The 27,646-nt window shown below is 37.0% G+C and overlaps 1 protein-coding gene across 5 annotated transcripts in view; it reads left to right on the top strand.

Annotated features, from left to right (window-relative positions):
- The window catches only part of NAALADL2 (N-acetylated alpha-linked acidic dipeptidase like 2), a 406,977-nt gene that overhangs the window by 245,008 nt on the left and 134,323 nt on the right, over nt 1-27,646 (top strand). For all 5 annotated transcript variants that reach the window (XM_086844332.1, XM_086844333.1, XM_086844335.1 and 2 more), the window contains 2 exons: nt 1,880-1,999; nt 26,396-26,546. In XM_086844332.1, the coding sequence (XP_086700458.1) occupies nt 1,880-1,999; nt 26,396-26,546 (271 nt within the window). The remainder of the gene's footprint in view (nt 1-1,879; nt 2,000-26,395; nt 26,547-27,646) is intronic.

The following is a 27,646-nucleotide window of genomic DNA, read 5'->3' as shown; positions in this document are numbered from 1 at the left end:
TTTTGGCTCTGGAGGATAAGTCAGGAAAGCATTGAGTCCAAAGGAATTAGAGGCATCCCTAGAAATAAACCCAGATGTAACTTCCCATAACCTCTCAAGCCTCTGAAACACTAGTAATTATTGTGTCTAATGACGTATGAGTAGGCACAAATTAAAATAAAGGTGAGAGCTGCAGAAAGAGGTAAAAATTTTATGAACTTAAGCACCCTGGTAAATACCCTTTCCATATCTGAGGTAAATTCTTTAAAACTGGAGGCATGAGATTCTGTAAAACATAAAATACCTTTCCCTAGTATTAAATCTTAACTTGATTTTATCCTAGTTTTGAAATACTGTGGCCATACAGGGAAAAAAAAAATACATTGGCTAAATAGTTTTTGAGTTCTTTAGGTATCAAACCCCCCATGTATTTCAGAAGAAACAGTGTGAAGTATGAGCTTTCCTGTTCTACATTTCATTATTTGGTGTTAAATCTGATGTTTGCCTGTTCACAAGTGTCTTGTAACTTTGGCTGGCCTTTCCACATACTTGGTTTGTACAGCACTGATGACATGTTACAGACTTGGAAACTCATCTGAAGAATTCAGAAGAATTTAATAAGACAGGAATGCTGGCAAAGTTTTTGTGTGGTTTCAACTTGAATGTTGAGATGCAAACTCACACAGATACAGTTTTTTTATGGGTAAATACTTTCCTAAAATACCCATGTTCAGGAATCTACTAAAATTTCACACATCCTACACATCCAGAACAACTGTTGCTAGAATTTAAACAGTTTGTGTAGGGATACCCAAAATCAGAACTGTTGCCTTTGGCAATGAATCCATACTTAAGTTACAAAACTGAACTGAAAAAAATTTCCATCTTGTACTGCTCCTCTTATTTTAATTTTTAAACACTGATGTAATATTCTTGTGTCTACTTGTACTTGTGTTTTATGTGAGCACCGTGTAGGGATTTAGAGGTTCCAGAATGTCCTCAATGATGTCCTGAGAGCTTCATAACATTCTAAAATAGTAATGTACAAGACTGATTATCCTCTTACTTTGTTTTTGCCAGAATTTATTGCTATGACTATGTGAGAAAAATGCCCTTGGTCATTCTTAAATTATATATTTTTTTAAAAATACTTGAAAACTCATCTTGAAATATTTTTCCATTACTGCCAGTGCTTGACATTTAATAATAACTTAGAACTTGTACTATATTTTCTTGCAGAGTCCTAACTGAAGAGCTGAAGGTCTTCACATTCTAAACACTTTTAGATCAAGTGACTCTAAATAATTTCAAAACTATGTGTTAATATAAAAGTATATACATCAGAGCATGGTCTGTTATCCCTGTAGTTATCTGAGTATGATGCTTGGATGGATTAAAAGAAAATACTTCAGTAGTTAAGTAAGATTTCTCAGGAGTCATGTGAGACCACAAAATAAAACTGTATATTGGTGGAGTTTCTGTTTTCTGTGTATTTTCAGAAGTGACCACTATAATCACTCATTTCCTGAAATACTTTACAAGACTCTAATTATTTTTAAGAAAATAAATGGAAGTTAATTAGTATCCCTTACACAGTTTTAAATAAATTCCTGTAGCTATTGAGGGGAAATTCTCATCAGAGTCATCATCTCTTATAACCACTGGGGGAAAAAAAAAAGGGCAGGGTGGGTAGTTTATCATAGCTGATGAATTGTGAATTAAAACCACCAAAAATTATCTATCAGATTGAACTTTTAAGGTCTTTGCTATTACAGATATTGGGGTAAGACAATTGCAGGACCATGCCTGTGCTTGTGCAAACAACTTTGTTTCCAGGTAAGGAACACCCTGAGTGATGTGTGGTTGTAGCTGCAGCCTGAATTTTGTCTCCTCTTTGCAGGCAGAGCTCGTTGATGTCCAGTACGGGACCATGGACGACCTGATCCGGATTCAAGCCATCACAAACGTGACCAAAAAAATTGCACTTTTGAAGCTTGGGCAATCACCTTTGCTTTATAAGGTTAGTTACACATCAGCAGAATTATCCATTTGCTGGGTTGTTTTTTTTTGTTTTGGGGTTTTTTTTGTTTGGGATTTCAGTTTCAAAATACAAAAAAAAAAAAAAGAGTTTCTTATTTTTCCCCAATAAGTCAGGACTTCCTGACATTCACATTCTTCCTCAATACTCACCACTGCCACTCTGCAGTGCCTTTTATGTGTCAGAGTTGTTTATTTTGCTCCATATCTTGCAGTGCCCCAGTACTGTGCTGTATTTTCTCTGGGTGTACTAGAAGCCTTTTGACAAACAAAGAAATCACTGGAAGAAATAATAAAGCAGAAGGGATTGTGTCTGGGGAGGGTGTACATGGGTGCATGTGTATCCATCTTCTCCAGCTCTGGCAGAGAGCACAGAGCACGAGCTCACTAATCCACTTTTGCACTAAATATAACAGACTCAACATATAAACCAAGTTTAAACTCTAAACGTCCAGGAACTACCTTCTGTTACAAATAACTTACAAACAAAAATGCTGGTTTGACTTTCAGAAAATACAGGAAGTATAGTAGCTCAGTAAATGCTTAAACAATTCATTCCCAATTCACAAAAGCAATTATAAAAGAGCAGTGACTCCAGATCTTGCAATTAAGTAAATCGGGACCTGCTCTGTTGGCCACAGAAAGCACAGCCAGGACTTCAACACAGATTCAGAAAATAACCACTTAATGTTTTTTTCTATAGGAATAAGATTTGTCTCAATAAAAATGCCATTTTCAACTGAGTAGCTTTAGCTGTTTATTTAAATTATTTAGATGCAATGTAATTGTGCCCATGAAAGGTCAGTTGTCATTGCTGGGACTCGGTTGTTGCCCATCATTTCCAGCAATAGATCTGATCCTGGATTTCACTGCTGACAATGCCAATGAAACAGCAATCAGGGCTCATAAAGCAGGAGTTTGATAAAGATGTAAAGTTTGCTGTAACAGCAGTGTCTGTGAGATGGACTTTTTTACCAATTTGTGTTCCTGTGAACACTCACTGTGTCTGAATTGCCAAGCCCAGCAGCCAGGAGAAGGGCAAACCAGGAGGTGCTGAGGACAAGGCACATCTCAGGAGCTTTTTGTGTGGGTTGGCTGTAGCCTGGTCCCAAATATGTGCTATTTAATGGCTGAGGTGCATTAGCTACATCTCTGGTGCTCCAAAAGAATCAGTTTTACACCTTCAGAGTCTGTTATCCAGCACAAACCAAAGTGTGCTGTGATCAGGAGACTGACTCCGAATGTCAGGGTCTGGTGTAAAATTATGACCACCCAAACCTACTTTCCATGTTCTCCTTACAGGTAGAGAAAGTTTGCTCCCTTTCTTGAGGTTGTGAACTAGCCTTATTTAGAACATAATTCGTGTCTTTTTGGCAGTGAAATAATTGTGAGCTTTACTTTGGTCGTACCTATCAGAAAAGGTGTAGAAAGATTATTAGAAGTAGATTCACCTTTCCTGAGGAGTATTTGGTGTGAAATACTGCCTTAAACTGCAAGTCCTGCTGGCTTAAATGGGCCCAGTATCTCTCTGCTGAATCCACTCTTTGTATCTTTTTCCCACCCTAGTGTTTATGTTTCTGTACTTACTGAGTCTCACATTTCTGTTTCAGCAGATATTTCCCTCTCCCTATATTTTCCTTATCTCTGCCTTCCATGTGCTTGGTTTTACATCGCATTAAAACAGAGCACTAGTTCATAAGAGAGCTCTGGCTATATATACATAGATACTTAGTGGGTTTCTTTCCACTTTTTTGTATTTAACTTGTATTTTTCATGTGTTAATTTCCTTATTTTTTCATTATTATTACTTTATATTATGCAAGTATCTCACACTGGATTTGAGTCTTATTATTATAGACCCTGCACTGAGGTTCCATCTTCATAACAGTTTCTAATTATGTCTCTATTTTTCAGTTGTATCTCCCTTGCACAGTTATGCTTTTTGTCTTTTTCTCTCTACTGCTGTTTTTTGTGTGGTTTTTTTTTCTATTTTTCCCCTTTTGTGTATTTAATTTGCCTTTTAAAAAAAATTTTGTCTGTTCTTTCTCTCTATACTGAGTCCTTTGGAAAAAAAACCTGAAAGAAATAATAAACTACTGCTGGCAGTAAAAAAAATTACTATGAAAACTGAACAACATTTCTTTTGTCTTTGCATCACCTTAAAAGAAAGGACGTGCTGGTAAGAAACAGCTTCATGTTCAAGGGGCTAATTTACAGAAATAAGTCCAAGTGATGAAAATTTGAATATTTGGAAAAATAGTTGTATAAATGACAGTATTTTTGCAGTATAGATGTAGTTGCTAGAGACTGGATAAGGTACAAAACTGGGAGAGGATTAAGGCTGAAAATAATTTTGAGCTTCTACTTTCAGCCTTTCAGACTATGCCCATCTCTCAAATCTTTAGACATTGAAAACAACAGAGTTCAGAGCTTGGAGCAATTTGAAATTGGAATGTACAGGGAATTTGGAGTATGCAGAAAAGCCTGAAATTAATGTGCTGTTAAAATATGCAGTTTAGTCTTAAACATGAGTAATTCTGATTAAATTTCATAAGGTTCACAAATTTGAGCTGCTTTGTGAGAAGAAGGTTTGCAGAAATCTGACCTGGAGTTATTTTTGCAATTGGATATGATTTTCAGATTTCTCTGGGAGTGTTGTATTTCTGTTTCACTGGATCAGAACGTGGTTTCTGCTCAGGGTGAGAGGGGCCTCAGCCAGGGCACCTGTCCAGAGCCACAGAGACACATCCTGATCCCTCAAGCTGGACCTTTTCAAACAAAGAGTGTGTTACCCCAGCCACATCATAAATTACAGCTGTAAAGAGAAAGAACCTGCACCCTACCTTTATAGCAGGGTATCAACAACAGCATTGAGTCTGGGGGGGAAAAAACCCAACACAAAATAACAAAGAAAGTAGTTTACATCGTTGTGATCTAAAAAAAAAAAAAAATAAATAAAAAAAAAATAAAAAAGTGCAATGTATTATATATATTTATATATATATATATATATCAAAGTGGAGCAAGGTTTTGAGAAGGGGGTTTTGTCATTGTTAGGGCAGTAAGATAAGTTATTGAGCAAGACTCCATTGTAAGATTAATATAAATAGTGGGAGAAGAGGAAGGCTAGACATGCCTCAAGCAGCAAGTAAGACTATTGCAAAGGCAGAATCCTTTTCAAATGCAGCTGAAAGGTTCAGGAATTTACTACACCCAGCACCTGGAGTGGCAATTTCCTACAGCAAGGCAGACTGAGGCAGTGGAGTGAGCTGTGAGCACCTGGGGAGCTCTCATGTGACAGGGAACTTGGCATAACCGAGTCCTTTTGGTCTCGTTAGCCACAATAATTCACAGTGCTGAAAAAGTGACAGAAGGAAAAAAAATCAAACTGTTTCAACAACTCCTGAAGGGATCTTGTGACCGGTCTGAGGCACTAGTAAGGTCTGGATTGTTGCTGAATAAAGAAGGGGCTGGATTAAGGAAGAGGAAAAATTTTCTTAAGCATGGGGCTGAAATGAAACAAATGTCAAAGAGAAGTGAGGCACAGCTTCTGGAGGGAATTGCCATACAAAGAACATTTGTTTTCTCACACCTTGAGATTGAAGGTGACTGTCTCCTGGTATCCTGGCTAGAAGGGAAATTTGTGTTTTGGTGGAACTCGTGTTCTTGGGGTCACTGGTGAGGCTGAGTAGCCAGTCACTCACAGGAGGTGAGAGCAGACTCCTGATGTCCTTCAACCAGGAGGATCTATAAATGTGGCTGGTGAAAGATGATGAAGTTTATCACCAGTGATTAAATGAATTGCTCATGTGGTGTAGAGCACCTTGAGTTGCCCACTGTGTTTGTAGACAACATATTCTAATAGCATGAAATGTGTGGTAGCAGAAAGATTGGCAAAAGCCCCTCGAGAGCATCCAGCCCCTGTGCCCCAGAGCTCGTCTGAGTGTGTGTCACTGCTCTCAGGAAGGCAGAGGAGGCTTTTTCAGGGAGAGCTGCACACTGGTTTCACTATCCAGCCTCTGGAAATGTCATTAACAGATTCATTTTTTGAAAAATGTTGTGTGTCTTGATCATGATTTAATCTTTAGGGGTTGCAATTCGTGAAAAAGCCATAATTTTTGTCCTAAATTAACTTTTAATAGAGTAACAAAAGCCCTGAAGGCCAAACCACTTCATCTTTAAAATGTTCACATATTAACATTTTTTCCACATCCGTGAAATGAAGATGTTGTTCTACTATGTAAATATCTATATTTATTTTAATAATTTACTGCCTTCATAAATATTCATAAAATTGCTTTTTAACTGTCATAAAGTTTAGGAATGTGAAGGCTTGGATGTTTATGCAGAGGTTATTGGCAGGCCCTAATAGATAGGGGTTTGCTAAATGAAAAATATTAAGGATTCCCGGAATAAAGGCAATTTGCAAGAAGGCTTCTGTTTAATAACTGTGTTAATTTTAAATAAGTTTACTTTGGAAAAAGTAATTTCACTTTTCTACAACGTCTACATTGTTTATTTTCTTCCCTCTGGTACTTTTTATGGCTAGCACATACAGTTGTGAAGATGATAGTTTACATTGTAAATCTCCATTTAACGAGGACCCTTCCTCCCCCTCTAGAGATACACAAATATATGTGTGTGTGTTTATATACATATCTACAACATGTGCATATAAATATACAAATAAAAACCATGTTAAAAAACCAAATATCTTTAAGGGAACATAAACACTTTATATGCATTTCATGCATTTCAGTGTTTTGGTTGGGTTTTTTTGTGGCCTTTTTTTTGGATAGTAGAATTTTTTTTCCAAGTCTCCTCAAGTTTTTATATACACACATTTCCCCATATGAGTGCTATGGGACTTTTAATGATACTGTATCCCTTCCTAAAGCCCTTCTTGAAAAGTCAAGCCACAGATATATTCAGTAAAAATAAAAATTATAGAAACATGTAAAACTATTCCTTGGGATCTGGATCTGAAGGGATTATCTAGTAACATCCACTGGAATAGCATCCTGTTTTTCAGGTTTCCCCTAATTTACCATCCACTTAAAATCTAATTTCCCAAAATCCTGAGAAGTTCTTTTGATAGTCCAAACTGAATTCAGGTTTATTCATTCAAGTTGTTGGTGCAGAGTTTGCTAATTAGTCAGTTTATATTTGTACAGGATATGCTATTTTTTATTTTTTTTTTTTTGTCTTGAAGGAAGCACTAGTTACATTGTGGTCCTTTTTCCTTAGAAATTTCCTTAAATTCCCCTGAATTTATCAGAGGTTCTCTCCTTTGAGTTAGTTGCTTTTATTCTTTATCCTTTTTCTCTTCCCCCAAAGACTAGATATAGTGTAATCATGTTCTTAACCTTCCCTTTCCTCAAACAGCCTCTTTAATCCATGATATCACACAGTCTAAAATAGTCCCTTTTCATTTCTTCTCTACTTCCTACATAAACAAATTCTACCTGAGCCTTCAGAAAAAGTGCACAATAGTCTGTGCCAAAAAGGTGTTTATGTAATTGAGGTTTCACACTCATCAGTCCCATGTTTTGAATGATTCTTTCAGTCACCTCTTTGCCGCTTTCTGATTTTTGATTCATGGAATCATGCATAAGCTGTTTGGCTCTTCGGTGAATACTGAGAAATTTTATGTTTGTTTCAAAGAAAGACTATTGGCCTTCCTTCTTCAGAAAGTGAGACATTTGAGAGATTGATAGACACAGTTCTCAGTTATATTCCTCCTGCTCTGACTGATAGCAATGCTTTCTTGTTCCTTTTTCAACAGAAGGAACAAACCATAATAGTTAGAGAAGCCTGGAGACACCCTGCCTCCATATCATAAATCTGATCTGGGTTGGGTGGACTAAGAAATGCACCCCAGCCCACTGAAGAAATGTACCAGAATTAAAAAAAAAACAGGTCTCTCTGCATAGATTTATCACCTAATGCTTCGTCCTGAAATCATATTTTAATTATCTATCGGTAAACTTAATTTAAACATAGCTGGGGAAAAAAAAAGTGCCAATTGTGGCACATTTTCCCCTCAGTGTGAGGTAGTATGGGGAAGAAAATCAAGAAGTCCTAATGACATGAGAAATCTATAGTTGATGACTAAAAAAGATGACTAAAAACAGAAAGTCCCAAACAGTTTTTTTGTATTCCTGGTTGGAATCAAGTCACCCTGAGCTCCTGTGTTCAGCTCCTAGAAAGCTTTTAGTATCCACAATAATTTTTAGCTGAGCATGTCAATTTTCCTCCAACTTCATCCAGCGTTTGAAGGATGATGTACTGTGACCTGTGCCACCTGAAAGTGAAACAGTGCCAGTGCAGTTATAAATCCAATCTGTATCTGCCCACGTGAGTATGAAATAGTTGACAAAAATTTGCTCTCTTATCCCCTTAGTCAAGTGCACTGCAATAAATTAAAGAGGGAATTCTCACTCCACTTTTTAACATTATAAATGGGAAAAAGTAATTTGCTCTTGTAAGCAGTAAGAAGAATATAATGGGTGGGGTAGGAGAAAAGCAATTGATGTCTGGAAGGAAGCATAATTATAGCACAACTTGTCAATATTCTCGAGTAATTAACATTTTGGTTGCATCAGTAAAAGGACTTCTGGTTATTACTCATTTCCTTTTTGCTTACAAACCCCTGGATTTGATTGCATGGAAGGAGAGATGTGCTATTAGCAGAGTAAACAAGGGGAAATGTAAGTTAATGACCAAAAGTAGGTATTGATTATTCTGCATTTCTGATGCCACACAATTTTCCCTGGATGTTTTGAGAAGGCACTGCTGGTTTGCAGACTTATTTGTGTTCCCAGCTGTAGTTCCTATTCTCTCTCTCTCTCTTCTATGTTGATACTGAAATTTCTGAATTCCTACTGGTGAATCAAACACTGAATTCTTCCCAGTTTGACTCAGTCCTGTTCTCTTCAGTAACCCTAAATGCTTATATTTCTCTTGGGGAAGTGATTCTAAATATTCATATACTCAACTGGCTGTTTAATTGCACATTTCCTGCATGTATTGAATGTATCCTTTGAAAGATTAGTCCAGCTCCCATAATGGATTGTATTTCCTGAGGGGAAAGGCTGACCAGTGTTATGGGAGGTCTCCTCCTTTTAGTGCAATAAAATTGAGTGAAGCACTAAGCTTCCATTCAAACAGGGACAATGGCTGACTCATAAAGAATTCATTGTGGAGTCTTCTGAAGCCCTTGTCTGATTTTAGAGGTGTGAAACTCAAGCATAATTTTCTATTTTACCAAGCCCTTAAAAAGTGAGTAGTAAATACTATCATCCAATTTACTGTGTGAGTGCTGTGTCCTGATAAATGGTGCAAAGTCAAGTGAAATGGATTTGCTGTGAGGCAACTGCTCTGAAGCAGAGCTGAGCAAAGATCTCCTTTACCTCAATTTGTCCCCTAAATCCACACATGATCAGCTACTTTTGTGTAGGGCAATGGGAAACACCACTTTGTCTTTCCTTCAGAAAATCTTTTTAATTTGCTCTTTTAAAACCTTTTTAATTTGCTCTTCCATCAGATGCACTGGTCTTGGCCCTTTTTTTGTTGCTTGTGTAGGGAATTATTTTTTCCTACCCAGGCTGTGAATTGAGCTGGTCTTTTGCATCAGTTGAGCTTGGATTTCACAAAAAGGGCCATTGACTGACAAATTATCTGGGCCTTTTCCCAGCTCATGTGTTTCCAGCACATTTCAACAACAGCTGAGAAAGGAGGAAAATAAAATGAAGCATCTAGGAGCTTTGAGTAGGGATGAGGGGTGAATATATAAAATCTCATCCTGCCAGAACAGATCCACCTTTTGGTTCTCTCAAAGTGTCAGCCACTGGACTGGGTGAAGCAATGCCAGGAATCTTCAGATCTGCCCCCTCCAACAGCTCTGCAGAGGAGAGGCAGAGACCAGCATGGTCCATCCTGCTTATATTTGATATTTTCTGGACTAGTGATCAGAGGAAAAGGTCATCTTTTTCAGGCAACAAGTGTTGTAAAAGTACTGCCCTCATTTTGTAGTGGCTTTGACTTGTATGGCATGTTCTATAGTAGCTGCTGGTTTATTATTTTTTTAAGAAGTTATGGTTCTTGGGTATTTTATTCTCTTTAAAGTCTTTTCTCCTCATTTCAGAATGCTTCATAAAAATCAGTTTATTTACATAAGTGTGAACTGAGAAATTGAGTTGAAAGGTATCAAAAGTCACTATTCTTGAATAAAGTATTCATGTAAAACATGATTTAAGAGATTATAGAATCTTAATATTCCTAGAATCAGTGTAAACCAGGATGTCACAGATTACTCAACTGAAGAGTGATTTTCATGCCTTGTGGCTCTTCAGGATATAGAGCCAGATCCAGACCTTGGTTTGATTTTTGGATTGGTTCTATGTGCCTTTAGATACTGAACTCTGAGAATTGGTTCACAAAATCAGCACTTGAGATTTCTGCATGAAGATCTGAATTCTGCCTTTTCAAATACACCTGTAATTTGCCACACGGTCAGAACTCTGAGTAGAAACATGGACTTGCTGGATGCTGAAATCCAACCTTTTTTATTTGCATCCATGGAACCAGGGGTTTATATTTTACATTCTGCAATAACCAGACTATGGAAAGTTTTTATTATTTTCCCTGGGATTACTTGAATTGCTCCTTTCAGATTGTCTGTAGCTGGATTTTGTGGAGCATAGATGGTTAAAATACATAACTGCATGTCCTCCCTGTGGAGGGAAGAGGTGGCTTTTAGCATTATATTTTTTAATTTTCTCTTTGCCTGCATAATGCCATGGAACACCAAAGTCAAAATTTCTCTCTTAGCCATTTGGGCCTCTTGATGCCTGTGCATGAATATGAAAAAAAACCCCACCAAGTCCATCATTACAAATATAATTGGCACCCACTTTGCAAGTGCAGCAATAACCACTTGGAATATTTTGTTTCGATTGCCAAAACATTAAACTAACCTTCTGTGCAGAAGGCAATTCTTCCACAGTGAACATATTTTCACTTAACAGGAGAAGATTGTGCATTTCAATATGAGAACTCAGGCATTTTAATTTCCTCTTTAGGTCTCAGTGAATAATTCACAAACAGCATGTGCAACAAAGTTAGACTTATGTTGTTTTCTCTTGATCTAGGCCTAACAAAATGGCAGCTTCCTTTTTATGTTATCCTGCTGCATTCTCATGTTTTTAAGTTTTTGTATTTGGCTTCTGGGGTTTGTCTTTGTGCTTTTTTGTTTATTTTTAGCATTGAACATACTGAGAGTAATTCTCTGTATTTGGAGTTGTGCTCATTCAAGGTAGTTGATTATTTGGTTTGGTGGTGTGGTTTTATTTTTTTTTTTTGTTTTGTTTTGGTTTTTTGTTTGTTTTGGTTTTTTGGGGTTTTTTAAAGTATTGACTGGGATGCTTTTTGATATATATGGTCAATCAGGGTTGTTGCAAATAAAAAGATTCTTGAAGTTCCTTATGGTCATTGGGAAAGAAAACAAAAAATCACATGGTCACAGTCACTGGAATCTTAAGGTAAAAAAGTTGGGGGATACTTTCTTTGATTGACTTAATATGCTGTATAATAACTAGTGCAATTTTTCATTATTTGTTTCAAATTTCACATCACTCTTCAGCTTCAGATTTCTCTAAAAAATCAGGCTCTTCATCAGCTAAAACACCCTTACCCAAACAAAGCCAAACTCTCACAAAGCTGCCCAGGAAAGCCTTGTAATTGGGAATAGTCACAGAATGTGCCTGGGCTGAGATCTGTCAGGGCAGCTCAGTTTTGTGCAGATACAGGTAATATTTTAGATGGAGGACAGAGTGTTTGCATTTTGTGAAGGCTGGAGGAGTGCCTGCACTGACAGTTTAACCTGTTATTTATGTTTTTCCACTGCCAGTTATTATGCAGACACAAGAATTCTTAGCACACAGCCTCAGAGGTGACCTTGAGGTGACCTAGAGAGTCCTCCCTTTCAATAAGATGGAAGCATATATTTCACTTCTGAGTCAATCTTGGTTTTCCCTGGAGTGGGAATTGACTATATTGCCTCTTATATCAGTATTCAGTTGTATGTGATGGCTTTATGTTACAAAATGTCCACTGGGGAACTGACCTGACAACTCATTTCAGTCAGGCCTCCACTGTAATCTCAGAGGAAGAATGATAACATTTAATCCATTTAACCACCTGGGCATGTCCCATTCCTGTTTCTCATATTAGAGAGTAAAAGGCAAAAATGGCAAGCCCAAATCTGCTAGTTCAGGCCATTCTTGGATTACACCTGAAGAAATCTTTATGAGATATTAGAAATTAATTAGTCTGCATCACATGTGTAGGAATTACTGTCCCTTACCATTATAAGGTGCTGCAGTGTTCCTTAAAAAGGAGGTGCAAAGAAGGCATTTGGAATGCATTAGGAGAGCTGGGATCTGGCCTCCTCTTCCTGCCTGAGAACAGTCCCATTCCAAACAGAATATGGTTTTTTTTCCCAGTTTGAAATACCTGTGAGGAGTCCAAGAATATTATTAGCACTGTGCTTCACACTTGACATCAGTGGAATCTTTAAAAGATGTTTACTCAGCAAAGTGGGGTTGGAAGTGTGATACAGCATGTGATAAAAGTACAGGGATTTTCATTACACAATATTTAATTTAAATTTTGTTCCTTTTCAGTGGAATGTTATTCATTAACAAAAACAGATAATTAGGAAAGGTTAAGGTATTAGTACTTAAAAAACTGTATGTGAAACAATCATACACAGAAATCTATTTTGCTGTGATGTGTGTACATGCAATAGAATCTGTTTGCAAATGCCTTTTGTTTCCATGTGTGCTTTTTCTAAAAAACTTGAACTCTTTGGAAGTGCAAAATAAATCTTACAAAAAAATTTAATGATAACTTATTCATTTATATTATTTGCAAGTTTACCTGACTGGATGAACTTTGATGTGTGCACTGTACAGATTCACTGAAAGTTGCAAGGACAAAATCTGACATTGTCACTCAAAGTGCTTTATTTTCTTTGAAGGTGAAGTCATTTCAAGGCATACAGAAAATTCAGAAAATAAGATTTGCTTCTGACCTGCCAACAGTGCAGAATTGTTCAATACTTGGTGATAGCAGTGGTAACAGGGGAAGAGAAGCTTAAATTGCCTATTTCTCTCTTTTTCTGTTCACTAGCAAACAGAATAAAACTGCAAGTATATTATTTAATTTCAAGAAAACCTAAGTTTTCACATCCTAATTAGCCTGCTTGTTAATACAGCAGGTCTTTGTTCTCAGTAAAGAAATAAGCTTGATGCAGTGAGGTTTCCAGAAGAATATAGGAAAACACCACTTTCTGTTAAAGCACATTAAAACTCCCTCTATTTAATACAGAAACCACACTTAAATATGTTGAACAGTACATTTTACAGAACAATTCCCCTTCAGCAAAAGTAGCCATGGGTGCTGTTTGATCAGGTAAAACCCTTACACCACAATAAGGTCAGGGCCATCACAAGGTGCTTCTATTGTTGAAATCCTTTCACCATGAGCTGTCTCGGTGAAGTGCACACACAGTCTCTCATCCAGATTGATCAGCTGCTTAGTCTTCTGTCAAGGAGCTCTTATTGACCAGAAAAATCTCTCCTCCTTTCTTTCCCTGTGAGAACATCATGTAAGAAATGCCCTCTGTCAGCCTGATACCCTTCCTTGGCACGTCTTGTGCTTAAGGGAAGAGGATGGGTTGCAAAGCAAGTAGAAAGAAGTATTTTATTCCCCTGGTATCCCTTTTCTAGAAATGGCAATCACAGGTGTCTTGACTCCCTGAGGTGGAGGATAATGTCTGGAGCAATTTAATTATAATCATGACTGTTCTGTGAAATGGGGTATTTCAGTTCTGTTTATCTCTGCAATAGCTTTTGGTGATGAGGTGCTCTATGCAGATACTTAAACATTTCTTGATATGGAATTGGGCATTGGAAAGCAGGTGTATAAAACTCTGCTAATGCTTTACCATTTATTATGAAGTGGGGAAAAAAAAGAAAGATGCACAAAATATTCCAGCTTCAATCTAAATCTGAACAGCCCAGAGTAGATGCAATTCTGAAGGTACCACCTGCATACTAAACATTAATTGCCACCCTTTAAGGGTATTAGAAAGAGGTTTTGGTTTTTTTCCCTTGGTTTCAAGGTTATTAGACGGTGTAAAGAGTTCTTAACAAATCTGTGCTCCTTAAAGAAAACCCAAACAAATTTTAAGCTTATATTCCTGAATTAAGCTTGTCGGTGTCTCATGGTCAAGGTATGCTACACAATGATTAGTTTAGCCTCCAAAGAGGCTTGTAAATGTTTCTAAATGATAAGGAAAGAAGATGTATTTAACATTACTGTAATCCTGTTCTCTAATTAAACTTGAAGAGGAAAAAAACCCAACCCAACATACCCCAACATAAAACAATGCTCCTCCAAAAGAGTGTTTTCTAGAAAATTTCCATTATTTTGTTCCAGAAAAGATCTTAAATGGTAAGCCTGGAACTTAACATCAATGACTGTGAGACCAAATTAATATAAATATTTCTAAGACAGCCTTCAAAGTCTTGAGTTGTTTTCTAATAATCAAAGATTATTGTATTGGGAGCAAAGAGTTGATCTCTGTCAGAGGAGGGTTTTACTGTCAGAGCTGCCTCTTTAATTCAGTATCTTCATGGAATGGCATCTGAACATCATTCTCCTCAGGAATCTTGTATGGAAGGACAGTTTAGTAGATGCTGGCAAAACCTCAAAAAGGTAAATTTGATTTTGAAATCCCTGTCATCCTGCTCTAACAGGGTCTTAACAGAACGGTGCAAGCCCCTGTTGGAAAGATGAGCATTTATTAGTTTCTCTGTTTTTTTTAATTGTGTCTATTTCTACAGTAAACTATTTTTATGTACTTTCTCTATTTTAGGATTAATCTGTAGCATTTACTGTCAAAAAGAATCATAAAAATTATGTGTATATTGTTTTTCCATCCCCTGAGAGAATTAGGTTCATACACAGTGAATCACAGAATCATTTAGGTGGGAAAAATATTTTAAGATCCTCAAGTTCCCTCAGCCAAACCCAGCTCTAAACCATGTCCCCAAGTGCCCCAGCTGCATGTCTATTAAATCCCTCCAGGGATGGTGACCCCACCACTTCTGGGCAGCCTTTTCCAATACTTGATAATCCTGTTGGTGAAGAATTTTTTCCTAATATCTAACTGAAACTTCCCTGATGCAATTTGAGGCAGTTTCCTCATCCAGTCACTCGATACTCAAGAGAGGAGACCGACAAAGGTCGGAAAGCCTGACTGAGTTTCTTACCAATCAAGGTTTATTGACATTGAGGGTGTTACTTTGGTGTAAAGCTGTTCAATGTAAATGGTGTAAAAGCTGTAAATGCAGTTCAGTGCAGGCTTAGACATGAGGATTTCAGTAACTACCAATTTTCTAAACAGAATGGATAGAGATGCACTTGCCATTAATAAGTGATGCAAAAGTAAGCTCGCCCTGTAACCCTGAACTGGCTTCCTTTTCACCTTTTCAGTTAGAAGCAATGGTAAGTACAAAATTAGTCACCAGTGCCAGTTGCCAAAGAGAAGAAATTAATGGCTGAGAACAGAAATTTCTGTTTGTGGGGGCTTTTTTCTACTCTCTCTCTTTTGCAAACCTATTGCAAGAGAAAATGCTTGTTCTGAACATGGAAATATTCTCTGCTTTTCTATAGATTTCTCTCCTGGGCTAAACACCAGGGGCTGTGATTGTCATCTTCATTCTGTGTCAGACCATGCATTCATTACATGGTCCTGCAGTGTGACTTAGTGTTGAGATGGAGCTTTTATTTGGGTTTTTAGGTTGGAGGCTTTCAGCTTGGCATTTGTTTGGTTTTATGTTGTTTTTTTGTTTTTTCTTTTCCCCCAGAGTGAAGTTGTGTATTCTTTAAAGACTTTTTCTGCAAGTTCTGTCTTAGGACTTACAGTGGTGTAACAGATGTTGATTGATCATGAGTTTTATTGTATTTCTTTCTCATTAATCTTATAACTGCAGTATTCTGTTTGTCATTTAGAAAGTTTAGTGGAGTTCTAGGAGCTGTAAGTGGTGTTAAATCTTTTCAGTGGGCCCATCAGAGGGAACTGTGGTTTTAAACTACAAGGTTTCAAAAGATATTTTCTTTTGTTCTTTCCTGCCCCAAAAATTTTTCAGAGAAAGACAAAAATGATGTGCTGTCAATGACCTAGTTGAGAAGAGTGACAGAGCAAGGGTTTTACTGCCACATCTTTCTAAGCCACCCTTGGTATGACCTTGTTTTGATATTGGGGTCTTCCTTTCCTAATCACTGCAGGAAAAAAATCTTGGTGACAGAAAGTTGGACCTATTTTTCACATTTTATATTTTTCACTCTATTTTTTAAGACAAGGGAAGAACATAATTTTGGATTGATGTTTTGGAACTATTTGTAGACTGGTGTTACTGAAGAGGAGCTGGGGGTTGTTGGTTTGGCTGGGTTTTTTCCTAACTGCTGGTGAATTAATGACTTTATAGTGCTTTGTGACTGCCAAACTAATCCAGCTGCCTTCCCTGCTCTCATCGAGTGCTTCAACCTTGGACCTCCTTCGTGTAGCTCTTTCTACTATTTCATTTTGGTGAAATGGGCTATTTAGTAGGTCACAGGAGGAGGCAGAGCTCTGTTTTACTGATGTGCTGAGTGGAAAGCAGTGAAAAAGAAAGGGCCTGGGAAGACACAAAACTGCACATGTTGGCTTTTTCAGCTGTTGTAGCTTTTGTGTAGGTTGCCCGCAGTTTTGCTGTACCAGAGTTACACATTGAGTGGTGCTTCAGTTTATTGCATATTCCTCTTTAAACCTTGATGTTCAGTATGAAAGATGAATTCATGATATGTCCTGTGTAGCACAGTTCATGAATAAGTTCATGTGGAAAAAAATTCTAGTTTCTGAAACGTCAGTGAGGAAACAAAATCAAGACTAGCCTAATTTTTAATTTTGAAATTTCTAAGGGAGCTTAGGAGCAGAAATCAGTACTGATAATTTATAAAGAACTTTTATTGCTAAGGTTTGTAATAACTTCTTTAATATTTATAGTTCTTGAAATGACTTTATGCACTGGGGCGCATTCTTTACGATCATTTCTTTTATCACTCCTGGTTTGTGACTGTTTTTCTAATAAGGAAGGTAAATAAGTTTATTCTGAGTATTGATTTACTTGAAGTCATGCTAACCAAGTAGCTAAACACTGCTCTTTTCCATAAATGAAGCTAAAATATTCATTAACCAATTAATAATACTCAGTTTTCCTAGTTGATATATAGATATGCCTGAGGCTTACATATATAGCACACTCTATATCATTATATGTTCTACTTGGAAACATAAAATTAAATAAAATGTAAATTTAAAAATACATAACAATGTTATGCAGTCTCTAAAGATACTATTATATTACATTCAAGGTGTTATTTTGAAAGAAATGAAACCTGGATGCAATGTAATAGACCAGGAAAGAGTTGAGCAGGGGAGTATGTTCTGTACTTAACAGAAAAACAATGCAAAAGACTAAAATATTCCAATAGTAGTAATTGAATAAGAATTGTGAAGATAATAAAATAAGTGAAAGGCAGCTGTTTTAACAACCTAACAATTGTGTTAATATGAAATTACTTGGGGCAGCAAATGTGCCTTAATTTCAAATCTCTGATTGCTGTGCGGGTTCTGAGAGCATCTGCTGATGCCTTGGTGGATCCCATACAACAGCTACACTCTTGAGGCTAGAGAAGTCATAATCCTACTTTCATCTTGGAGACAGGAGGATACCTTGGGCTGTTTTCATTTCAACACTGCTAACTTCCAGTGTTGGTACTGGGAAATATATATTCCTGCTCTTCTTGCTGATATTTTTATTTCCTTGCTGATATATTGAGGGGGATTGGAGTGAGACGAGCTTTAAGGTCCCTCCCAACCCAAACCATGCTGTGGTACCATGGCTGGGATATCTCCTGGCTGGGAGCTTGCTGCTGGAGTCCAGAGGGAGAAGAAAAAGCTTGCAAAGGTGCCCCAAATGTTTGTGGTGATCTTATGGTTTAAAGGTTTCTGCTGATCTTATGTCATTTTCCTAGTGGTAGGAAAAAAAAATAAATAAGAAAAAAACCAAGAAATAAATAAGGGGACATTGGCAGATTTGACTCTGGTCTGTGACTCTCTTGGCAGTTCAGTGAATTTTGGATTAAAAGTTGGGTAGAATGCATAAAATGCAACAAAGGGTCTAATCAGTTTATTCTTGATGATTTAGCAAGATTATAATTATATCTTTGTGTAATTGTTTTTTGTATGATGGATCTTCAGCTTTATTCTCTCTGTAATAGAGTCTAAACATAGACTGGAATAACCATAAACATAATCAGAAACAACAGTTTCAGTGTGAACAGGGAAATGCTATTGCCTTTCTGGAGGTTGCTCATCTGGACATTCATACAGCCTGTTTCTTTTTAATGTTTACTGAATATTTAATTATACTTATTATGCACACAGTGTTCCTCTACATGCTTATTTAGAAGTGAGTAGTATTTCCTGAAGATGTAGGAATGCAAAAGCAATATAAAAGGCTTTGTATTATAGACTCATCAAATAATGAAGCTTTTTTTTCTGGACTGTAAGCAATTCAAATATTTTGTTTCTGAAATAAATTAAGTAAAGCTTATTGAGTCCAATCAGCCCTTGTTTCTAGGGAATTGTAGTTCAATTTCATTTTTAATTAGATTGAACATTGTGAATTTCTTAGCAGTGGTAAGCAAGATCTGGCAATAAAATATGCACTCAATTTGTATTAAAAGTTGCTAAAATCTAGTACAGGGAACTGGCAGTATATCTGGCTTATGTTTAATTGTCCAAATATCCTATTGTGAAAAAATTCCATTTTTAAAAACTGCTGATGTGTAACAAATTACTTTTCTTTGATAAAACTGTGTAGAAGATGAGCAGGCAGAAAACAGGAAAAAGTATGGGACAGAACATTCAGTTCTTGATAAGCTTAATAATACCACATGTAGGAGCAGGATGTTAAAATTTTTTTTCTGTGCAAGATTACAGAATTAAACCAAAATGATTTTTTGTTTAGAGAGAGTGGGTGGGGGGAGGGGGAGGGGAAGTCTCCAAAGGTTTTTCCTCAACTTCCACAGCTGTCCAGAGGTCAGTGTGTGGATTTCCAGTCAAACCAGAACACAACCAGTGCTCGTGGAGGAGTCTGCTGTCCTTGGATAGCACTTACCTGACAGAGGAATGTAATTAAAAATATAATGGGTGGCAATCTGATGTACAGAGTAGCTCGTACTCATCACTGCCATACACCCCCATCGCTCAAAGGCAGATTTTTCTGATTAACATCCTCAAGTTTCTGACCCTTCCCTTCTGCTTCTCTTCCCACGTTCTGTAGGACATCCAAGAAATACAGAAGGAGACTCTCTCTTCCCTAGAAATAATTTTCTGGATATTGAAAAAAAGGACAAAATTTTGAAAATTTAAAATTGTGAAAGCCAATTTTAGTTTGGAATGTGATTACAGAAAATGTCTTTAAAAAAATCTTAGATATGCTTGTCAGATTCTTTCCACAAATAAATGTACTTCATGTTATCATTTCTCTGGTAGTAACTACATCAAAGTCTGAAGGTCTTGCCATGATACAGAGCAACTCTGATTTTGTATTGTTCCTATATATGTCACTGTATGGCAGGAATAGTTTGATAAATTCCATTGCAATATGTGTTCCCTCTTCTAAGACCTTTATGGCAATAGCCTGTCATTTATGAGACCACTGTGAATGCATTTATAGCTGTTTGAAGTTTTATGCAGCTTAATCCCTGTTTGTTCAATACAGCAGTGATGCCACTCCTCAGGCAAGGCCAGTGTTTGAGGTGGAGAGGAAAGATGTGTTTCTTCTCATGGTCCCCATGGAACTGGCTGCATCCTCCATCCCCTTTACAGCACCTTGAGGGTTGGTCAGCAACAGCCAAAACCTCTTCAGACACTTTTGACACCAAATTCTTTTGAACATCATTCAGTCTTTTTGATGGGGAGTCCTGGAACATGATTAAACATCAAGTGCAGTATTAAAAATACAAGGTGAAACCAAACCTTACTCAATTAAAAACTTGCAATTTAGAAGAGTGGAATATAAATGAAGGTATGTGCATTTAAGTGGATTTTTTTCCACCTTGAGTTTTGTGTTACCAAGCCCCTTCCAAATGTTTTGTATTACAGCAGGTAATTGAGAGGACAGCAGCATCTGATTATACCTAAACAATCTATATCTATACTAAATCTTATTTTTCTACCCAATCTGCTTCAGAAATATAAAGATTTGTGTCAATGAGATCTTCCAACAGTTTAAATACACTTTGCTCTTGCTTCATGATTTTACCTACTGCCACTTAGTCAAATTAGAGGAGAGATCCTTTCAAAGCAGCATGATTTTAATTGGGACTAAAGTACAAAAGAGTAATTAATAACTGTCCAGTAAAGCTGTGTCACAGATTAATGAACCATGTCTTTTGCACATTGCACTATGAATTGAAAAATGCAGCAGTTAAAAACTGATTACTGTTATTTGTCTAATTAATGCTGATCATTGCACTGAAGTATAATGACAATGGGAGATTTTTAAATAATATATTTGATTTTACTCTGAAGAATATGTGTTAGTACATACATGTATTTTTTCATGTATTTTTTCTATAATTTTTTTTAACAAATTAGTTTTTCCTTATTTTTTGTTTCTATGCTCCATATGTAATATGTCTTTGAATATAAAATTCTACATGCATTTTTGTGATGTGTACCTGGAAGGGACAGAGAAAAGGGGATCACAATTATATAGAGACAGCATATAAATAGGATGTTGTTTCTTATTTTATGAATATGTTATGTCCATGTTTTGTATTTTTAACAGTGAATGGACTTGTAATAAACAGTGAGATTGTGAATCTGCTTTTAGGAAGATTTCCTAAAGTTACATGGAGCAGGTTGCATGTTAGAATAGCATGATCCCAAATTAACTTTGCTGTCAATAGCTGACAATGAAAGGCCTTTGCTGTCTAATGAACTGTGATGTCATTAACACTAAGGCAGTCGTTGTGTAAAATACAATTTTTCCAATTTTGTGTGCAGATTTAAGGGGATTTAAGTAGTGTCAGCTGCCCTTTTAAAGTGTTAAAAAAAAATCTCCCTTAGACTCTGGAAGTGCTTGTAGCTAAAGCACGTTTTCTCTTTTTATTTAGAGTTCTGTTACTTTGCCACAGACATATTTTTGGTATAGAAAAAGCTTCAAATACCTCTGAGAAGTTTTAATGAGCAGCCTAATACTATCTATTAGTGTGATTATCTGTGTACAGGAGCGAGGATACACTTTCAATAGTGTGAAATCCATTCACATTAATTACTTCTGAAGATGAGAACTACATTTTTAGGCATTTTTAACTTCAGACATCAAGGTGTACTTAAAGGGCTTTTTGAAATGTAGACTTTTAAAATATACTAGCATGGTACATGATACATAATGAGATAGAAGAGAATCCCTAAATACTGTTATGCTGATAATTTGTATTGTTTTATTTACTATTAAGTTAGGGTTGAAAGTCTGAAGCCTTATGTAATAGAGTTGAAAGCAGAATTAGATCAAATAAGAAAATGTCACTGGATTTGTATTGACCCTAGTAACAGGTGGGAACTTGTGGTAAAATTAAGAGATCTGGATATTTTTTTTTTTCCCAGCACTAAAATTTGACTTGAAAACCTCTCTCTAGTGGTGGAATGTGTTTGGAAGTTGCTGTATTTTAAATCAAGTTTTCCAGAGACGCTGTTAGTGGTACTTGTTTGGAAGCAAAGTCACTTGCTATATAGAATTGTAAGCCAAAGTATCTTGTACTGAACTGCTTTATCTTAAATAATGTATCAGTCAATAAATGAACAGGTTGTTCCATGGATTAGTGAACAGGTTTTTCACAGCTCTTTTTCTTGAGGCTGGGTTTTGTGGTGTCAAACCTGTGGACAAGTTTCTGTATCCCTTTATATCTGTCACTCTGTCTCTTGATTTCTTCCATGTTTTTTCCCTCTTCCATCAAGGAGTAAAATTTCAGTTTTTATTAATCTCCTTCATGGAGGAGGCTCCACGTGGCCTTCTCAGTAGTGTATTAACAGCATCTGCCTCTTGTCTGCTCAATATCCTGTTTCCATTAAGCTTGCAGGGAATGTACTGAGATATTTCCCCCTGTGAAATAAGTTTTCTGTGCCAACTAATCAGTGGCTCAGTCATTTCTGTGGATCAGGACACCTAAGTTAAGACTTAGGCAATATTTGTCAGTAATAGGGCTGGTGTTGTACTTCATGAAGCACAAACTGATGCTCAAAACCATGAAGGGGAGAACTGTATGTACAGTGGGTTTTCAGAAGGCTTGTCCATATTTTCAAATATTTGAACCACTTTCAAATATGGTGAGAAGAATTGCTAATGACAAGAAACTATTTTAATATGCAATTGGTAGGTTGATATAGTCCACAGTTTGCATCATCTTATTTTCTTTTTCCCTGGTGCAGTCACAAGCACTGTTAACCATCAGTGCTAGGAATATATTGTGTTGTGATGCCCCTTGTTGGTTTATCATGCATTGCTACTTTCTAAATTATTTGTAAGCAGAACTGTTGCTGGGAATCAACAAAAGGGAGGGAAAAGATACCATGCTTATTTAATTATCTTTAAACATTAGGGTGTTGCTGGATCAGAGGTTCTAGGAATGGGATCTAAGCTGTTCAGATGCAGTGAGAGAACAGTGCAGGAAATCTTTTCTTGGCTGTCTCTGCATTGGTAGTTGCTGTAATCCAGGTGAGACCAAAGCATGATGTGATTTTCTGCTCTCTGCCCATGAAATGACAGCTTAAACTCAACCCCAGATGTGGCTCCCATGCACAGAACATCAGAGTAGTGCTGCTTCAGTCACGCTTTATTTTCAGCTGGAAAGTCAGGGTACTGCTGGAACAGCTCCATGCCTCGGTGTGCATGTTCTTAATTTTCTGAGGCTCTGGGCTTAGCAGGAAACCAGTCCAGTGTAGTCCCTGGAAAATAATGAAGGCTGAGTACCTGCTTGGTTTTGTGCTGTTTGGTGCTTACAGGGTGCAAGGATGGTCTCAGCTGAGAAGAAGAGACCAGGGGAAAAGATCTTCAGAGAGTCAGACTCAGGTGGAAGATAACAAATACAGCTTGAGGCCAGTGCCTGCTGCATTGCTTCCCTGCTTATCACCAGCCATTGATGGGCAGCTCTTTTGCATTATGCTGGAGATTCACAGAACCTGCAGTCTGTTCTCTTTGGTAGGTTTGTTCTGTGTTCAGATCATTAATATATTTATATAACCATTAATTAAGTGTTCATTCAGGTGGCCTCAGGTGAGCTAAAACACATTAAAGCCACCTGTGAAAGGTAGTGGCCCCTGTTTCTTGTTGCTTCTTTTCTTTTTTCCCCAGCAAATAGTCATGCTCAGCTTGCTTATTTTGGATGCAATGCCTGCCAGTAGGTTTGTGGCCAAAGTGGCACAGTAAAGCCTGTCTGAACTAGGGAGCAGAGAGCTGCTCTCTGTTGTGTCTGAGCAAAAGGTAAATGTTTCCTCTGCCACATCTCGGAGATGGTGCATTTAAAATGCATTTAAAACAGAGAAGCTGCTTTGAGTTCTCCCCTTGGAGCCAAACTAAGTTCTATAGACTGTTGCAATCTGTCTTTTCACTGCTTCAGCCATATCATCTTTAAAAGGCAATTTAATGGTGCCTGGTGGTGTATAGAGTTTACAAGGCTAATCTGTCCCCAGGTACACGACAGAGCCTTTGATAAAGCAGCAAGTGTCTCATACTAGATTAAATTGAGTCCAGAATGTTTTATGGGGTGATTTAATATACTGAATTGAAACAGTCACATTTTTTAAGGTAACTCTAAAAACTGAGGACTTAAGCAGCCATAAATAACTAAAGGGTTAACAGCGGGCACCAGCATCTGTTTTTAAGGGTTCTGTTGTTTCCAGTTTGTTCTGAGATGTTTATGGCTTTGAAGAGGGACAATACATATACAATCAAACTCATAGAAGTAGATTTTGCTGTTGGAGGGTTTTGCAATCTAAAATAATCCAGTCATTTGAATAGATGTGCACTGGTTTACCTGAAGGAATTAATCTACAATTTTCTGCCTTGTAAAAAAACATGCAGAACCTTTTTGGCTTCTTTGTGCTCGGACAATTTACGGCTGGTTAAGTGTTGACTTATTTAAGATGAAAATGGAATCAACAATTCACATTTATTGTGGATATAGTTGTGCTGTCACTGTTGAAAAGTTAAAAAGGAGCTATTATAGCTGAAATCTGGAAGCTGTTTTGCAATTTCACATGTGTGACACAACTCCTTACTAGAGATTGTAGCCATGGCAGCGGTGGTTGCTGCACTTTGTGACTAAGAGACTTGTAGTTACTTTCTCTCACTGAAACTGAGGGATTTAATAGTGATTTTTTTTTTTTTTTTTAAATACAAAGTTTTTAAAACTCTCTTTTAAAAAAAAACCCAAACATTTGTATTTCCAGTTTCGTGTTCTACTAAATAAACCAGGGATTAATAAAAAGATACTGGAAGCAGGAAAATTGTTATTTTAAATCCTGCCAGTTACATTGTTTAGCTATGATGTGTCCCTAGTTCTCCCACCCTATTTTTTGTGCAATCAAATTCTGTCTGAATATCTGAATACAAATGTGAATTGAAAACAGAACAAAACAGTAATAAATGAACCTCACATTTGGGAAAACCCTATTCCTGCATTACATTTAAGGTCTGTAATGTATTTTTAAGCATCTGAGCTAATCACCTTCTCTCACTCTCCTATTCATCTGACTAGAGTTCTCCCTAAAAATCCCTTTTCATCTGTGGATTACCTGTTTGAGTAAGATAGGTAAGATTAAGTGACTCACAGATTCAACTTGCATCTGCTTATCTGAATTCAGACAAGTGTCAAGGTCTTAAGAAATCACAATATTAGATGTATTTACTTACAGAAATGGCAAATAGTAGTTTGCTATTTTTATAACATTGCAAATAGTAGGCTGCTATTTTTATATTTTTTTTCTGTTTTAGCTGTCGAGTAAAGCAGAACTGAACACCAAATGCTTATGAGGCTCAAACTGAATGCCATATATTCATGTAATTTACATACTTGCAAAGCCACAAAGAACTGTGCATAAACATTCCTTAAAACCAGCAGCTAGGAAGTAAATTGAAAATTATATACATACACAAGAAAAAAAATGAAGGTTCTAAAATATAGAGGGAGGAGGACAACTGAAGTGAGAAACAGAGGCATAATAAAAAGTTCTCAGGTTCCTGTGAAATCAGAGTTATGTAGACACATCACAGACCTGCTGTCATTCTTCAGACCATTTGGAGACATTTGGAAAGTCATCAGTAGAGCAGCTCAGTGAGTAGTAAGATAATCCTTAAATACCTGAATTACTTCTGTCTGGAAAATTAATATAGCTTTGTATCAGTGAGTAGTCTTCAGTCATATTCCAAATATGCAGAGCATTATGCAGAAAGGTCATCTCATTTCATGGGAGTGTTTGCCACATTACAGTTGGATTCTGTCCGTTTTGGAATAAAATTTCCTTATTTTTCAGTTCTCTGTGAAAGAAAAAACTGAGGTTTTCCAGTCAAAAAAGCTGTTGCAGGTTATGGTACTTGGATGCTTTTGTCCTTGACTTTGGGGAAGTTTTCCTGATATTCCTGTCCAGATCTGTGGATTTTTGGAAACTCTAATTGCCAATCCCAACTCAAGCTTTGATGTTCTAATCAGACAAAATAAAAGCTGTTGTATGACAGGAGGCAGATCCAAACATTTGGAAAAGAGAGAGTTTTTAATTTAATTTTACTTTTGTAACGTTCTGTAAACTCCTGTTTTCTCTCTTAACTGAAGAGTAACTGTTCAGAAATCCTGCAGAAGGCTGATGTCAGTGCTAGCAAACATTCAGTATGTGCTGTGTCCTTGAAGAGGTAAACTAAGCAAGGACATCTTACAGATAATAATATGGAAAACAGGGAAGATCAACTCAAGAAGATTTAGTGACATAATTTCCCAAACTGAAGCATTTTCAGGGAGGTGTTTATATCATGGGAAAACCTGCTAAGGTGCTACAAGCACTTTTGGCAGTGCAGCTTGGTACAGAGCAATCTGTGGTGAGAAGGTGGTGCATGGGAAAGCCTCTATCTCAGCAGTAATTAAAACAATAACAATGTGATCTGACACTGTTGTTAATGGTCACCTGTGCTGCTTTTTCCCTCAGCTTTCTCTGCTGGAAGATGCAGGGTTTGGTGGTGTTCTCCTTTACACGGATCCCTGTGACTTACCAAAGGCTGCAGACCTCGCTGACAAAGCTTTCATGGTGTCCTTGAACAGCGGAGGAGATCCATCCACTCCTGGCTATGCCAGTATTGGTAAGTCCTGGGCAGGGCTTCCTCACTTCTTGTGCATTTCAATTCTCTGGAGGTTGTAAGTGTGGGAGTTAAAACACTAAACCAAATCCTGCTGGAAACAGAGGCTCTGAGAAAGGAAACACTGTGTAATGCAGCGTGGATTAAAGGGTGGAATCCAGTCTCAAAAGTGCTTTAAACTCTTGGCACAAAGTCTGCACTCTCATTAGTTTATTGTGTTTTGTATTTGAGTGTTCACACACTGAACCATTATTGCTACCTGCTTATTCTTATCCCATGAACAAAACTCAAAACTGTGAAGTACGGATGCAGTAGTTTTGGAGCAATTTCCACAGGATCTGTCCCCACTGAAAGAATTATTCCCTTAATTCTGTCTTCCTCTTTCACAGTATCAGAAAAGAAAACTTTTGATCAGTAGGTACAAGTGAAATGTAATTATATACTTATATTTTTTAAGTATTAAGAAAAAATAGTGTTTATGGTATCTGTATGCTACAATCACAAGAACAGGATGTGTTCATTTAGCCTTGCCCAGATAGACTTAGTTATTAATTATGTTTCTCTAAATACATGTATTTTTGAAACATGGGAAATACAGAATGGATTTCAAGGAGCAACATAGATCCAAAGAACATGGTCTTATATAATTTTACATGGTTTTTTTTCTGAAGCAATGTTAACAATAAATAGAAGCAGCAGCACATTTGACTTGTATGTGCTACTTAAATCTCCATTCTGGCAGTTCAATGAATATGTGTTCCACTTCTCTGCAGCTTTTTCAGCTTTACAGCCCTTTTTGCAATCTAACTATTTGGAAATGTATTAAGCAGCAGTCTATGAGTTTGTGACAAGGCTTCATCAAGAATATTTTGTCCGGTTACTGGCTCAGACATCTAAAGTTTGACTTGAATTGGCACTAAATCAACTGAGGCAACGTGGAGATACGTCATGCCTAGAGTGGCAGAAAATAGAAATATTTGCTTGGTTGTCAAAGAAGGGTGTTAGCTATTCACAGCATGAATGCCTTGACAGCTCAGTGGGAAAGAAATTGCACAGTTTCTCAGTGTCTCAGTGTACCTGACCCAGTGTTCTTAAAAGTGCCC

The sequence above is a fragment of the Cyanistes caeruleus genome, chromosome 10, assembly GCF_971803275.1.
Source record: "Cyanistes caeruleus chromosome 10, bCyaCae1.hap1.1, whole genome shotgun sequence".
Classification (NCBI taxonomy): domain Eukaryota; kingdom Metazoa; phylum Chordata; class Aves; order Passeriformes; family Paridae; genus Cyanistes; species Cyanistes caeruleus.
Note: the sequence above shows the minus strand (reverse complement) of the source record. Positions and strands in the feature narration are given on the sequence as shown.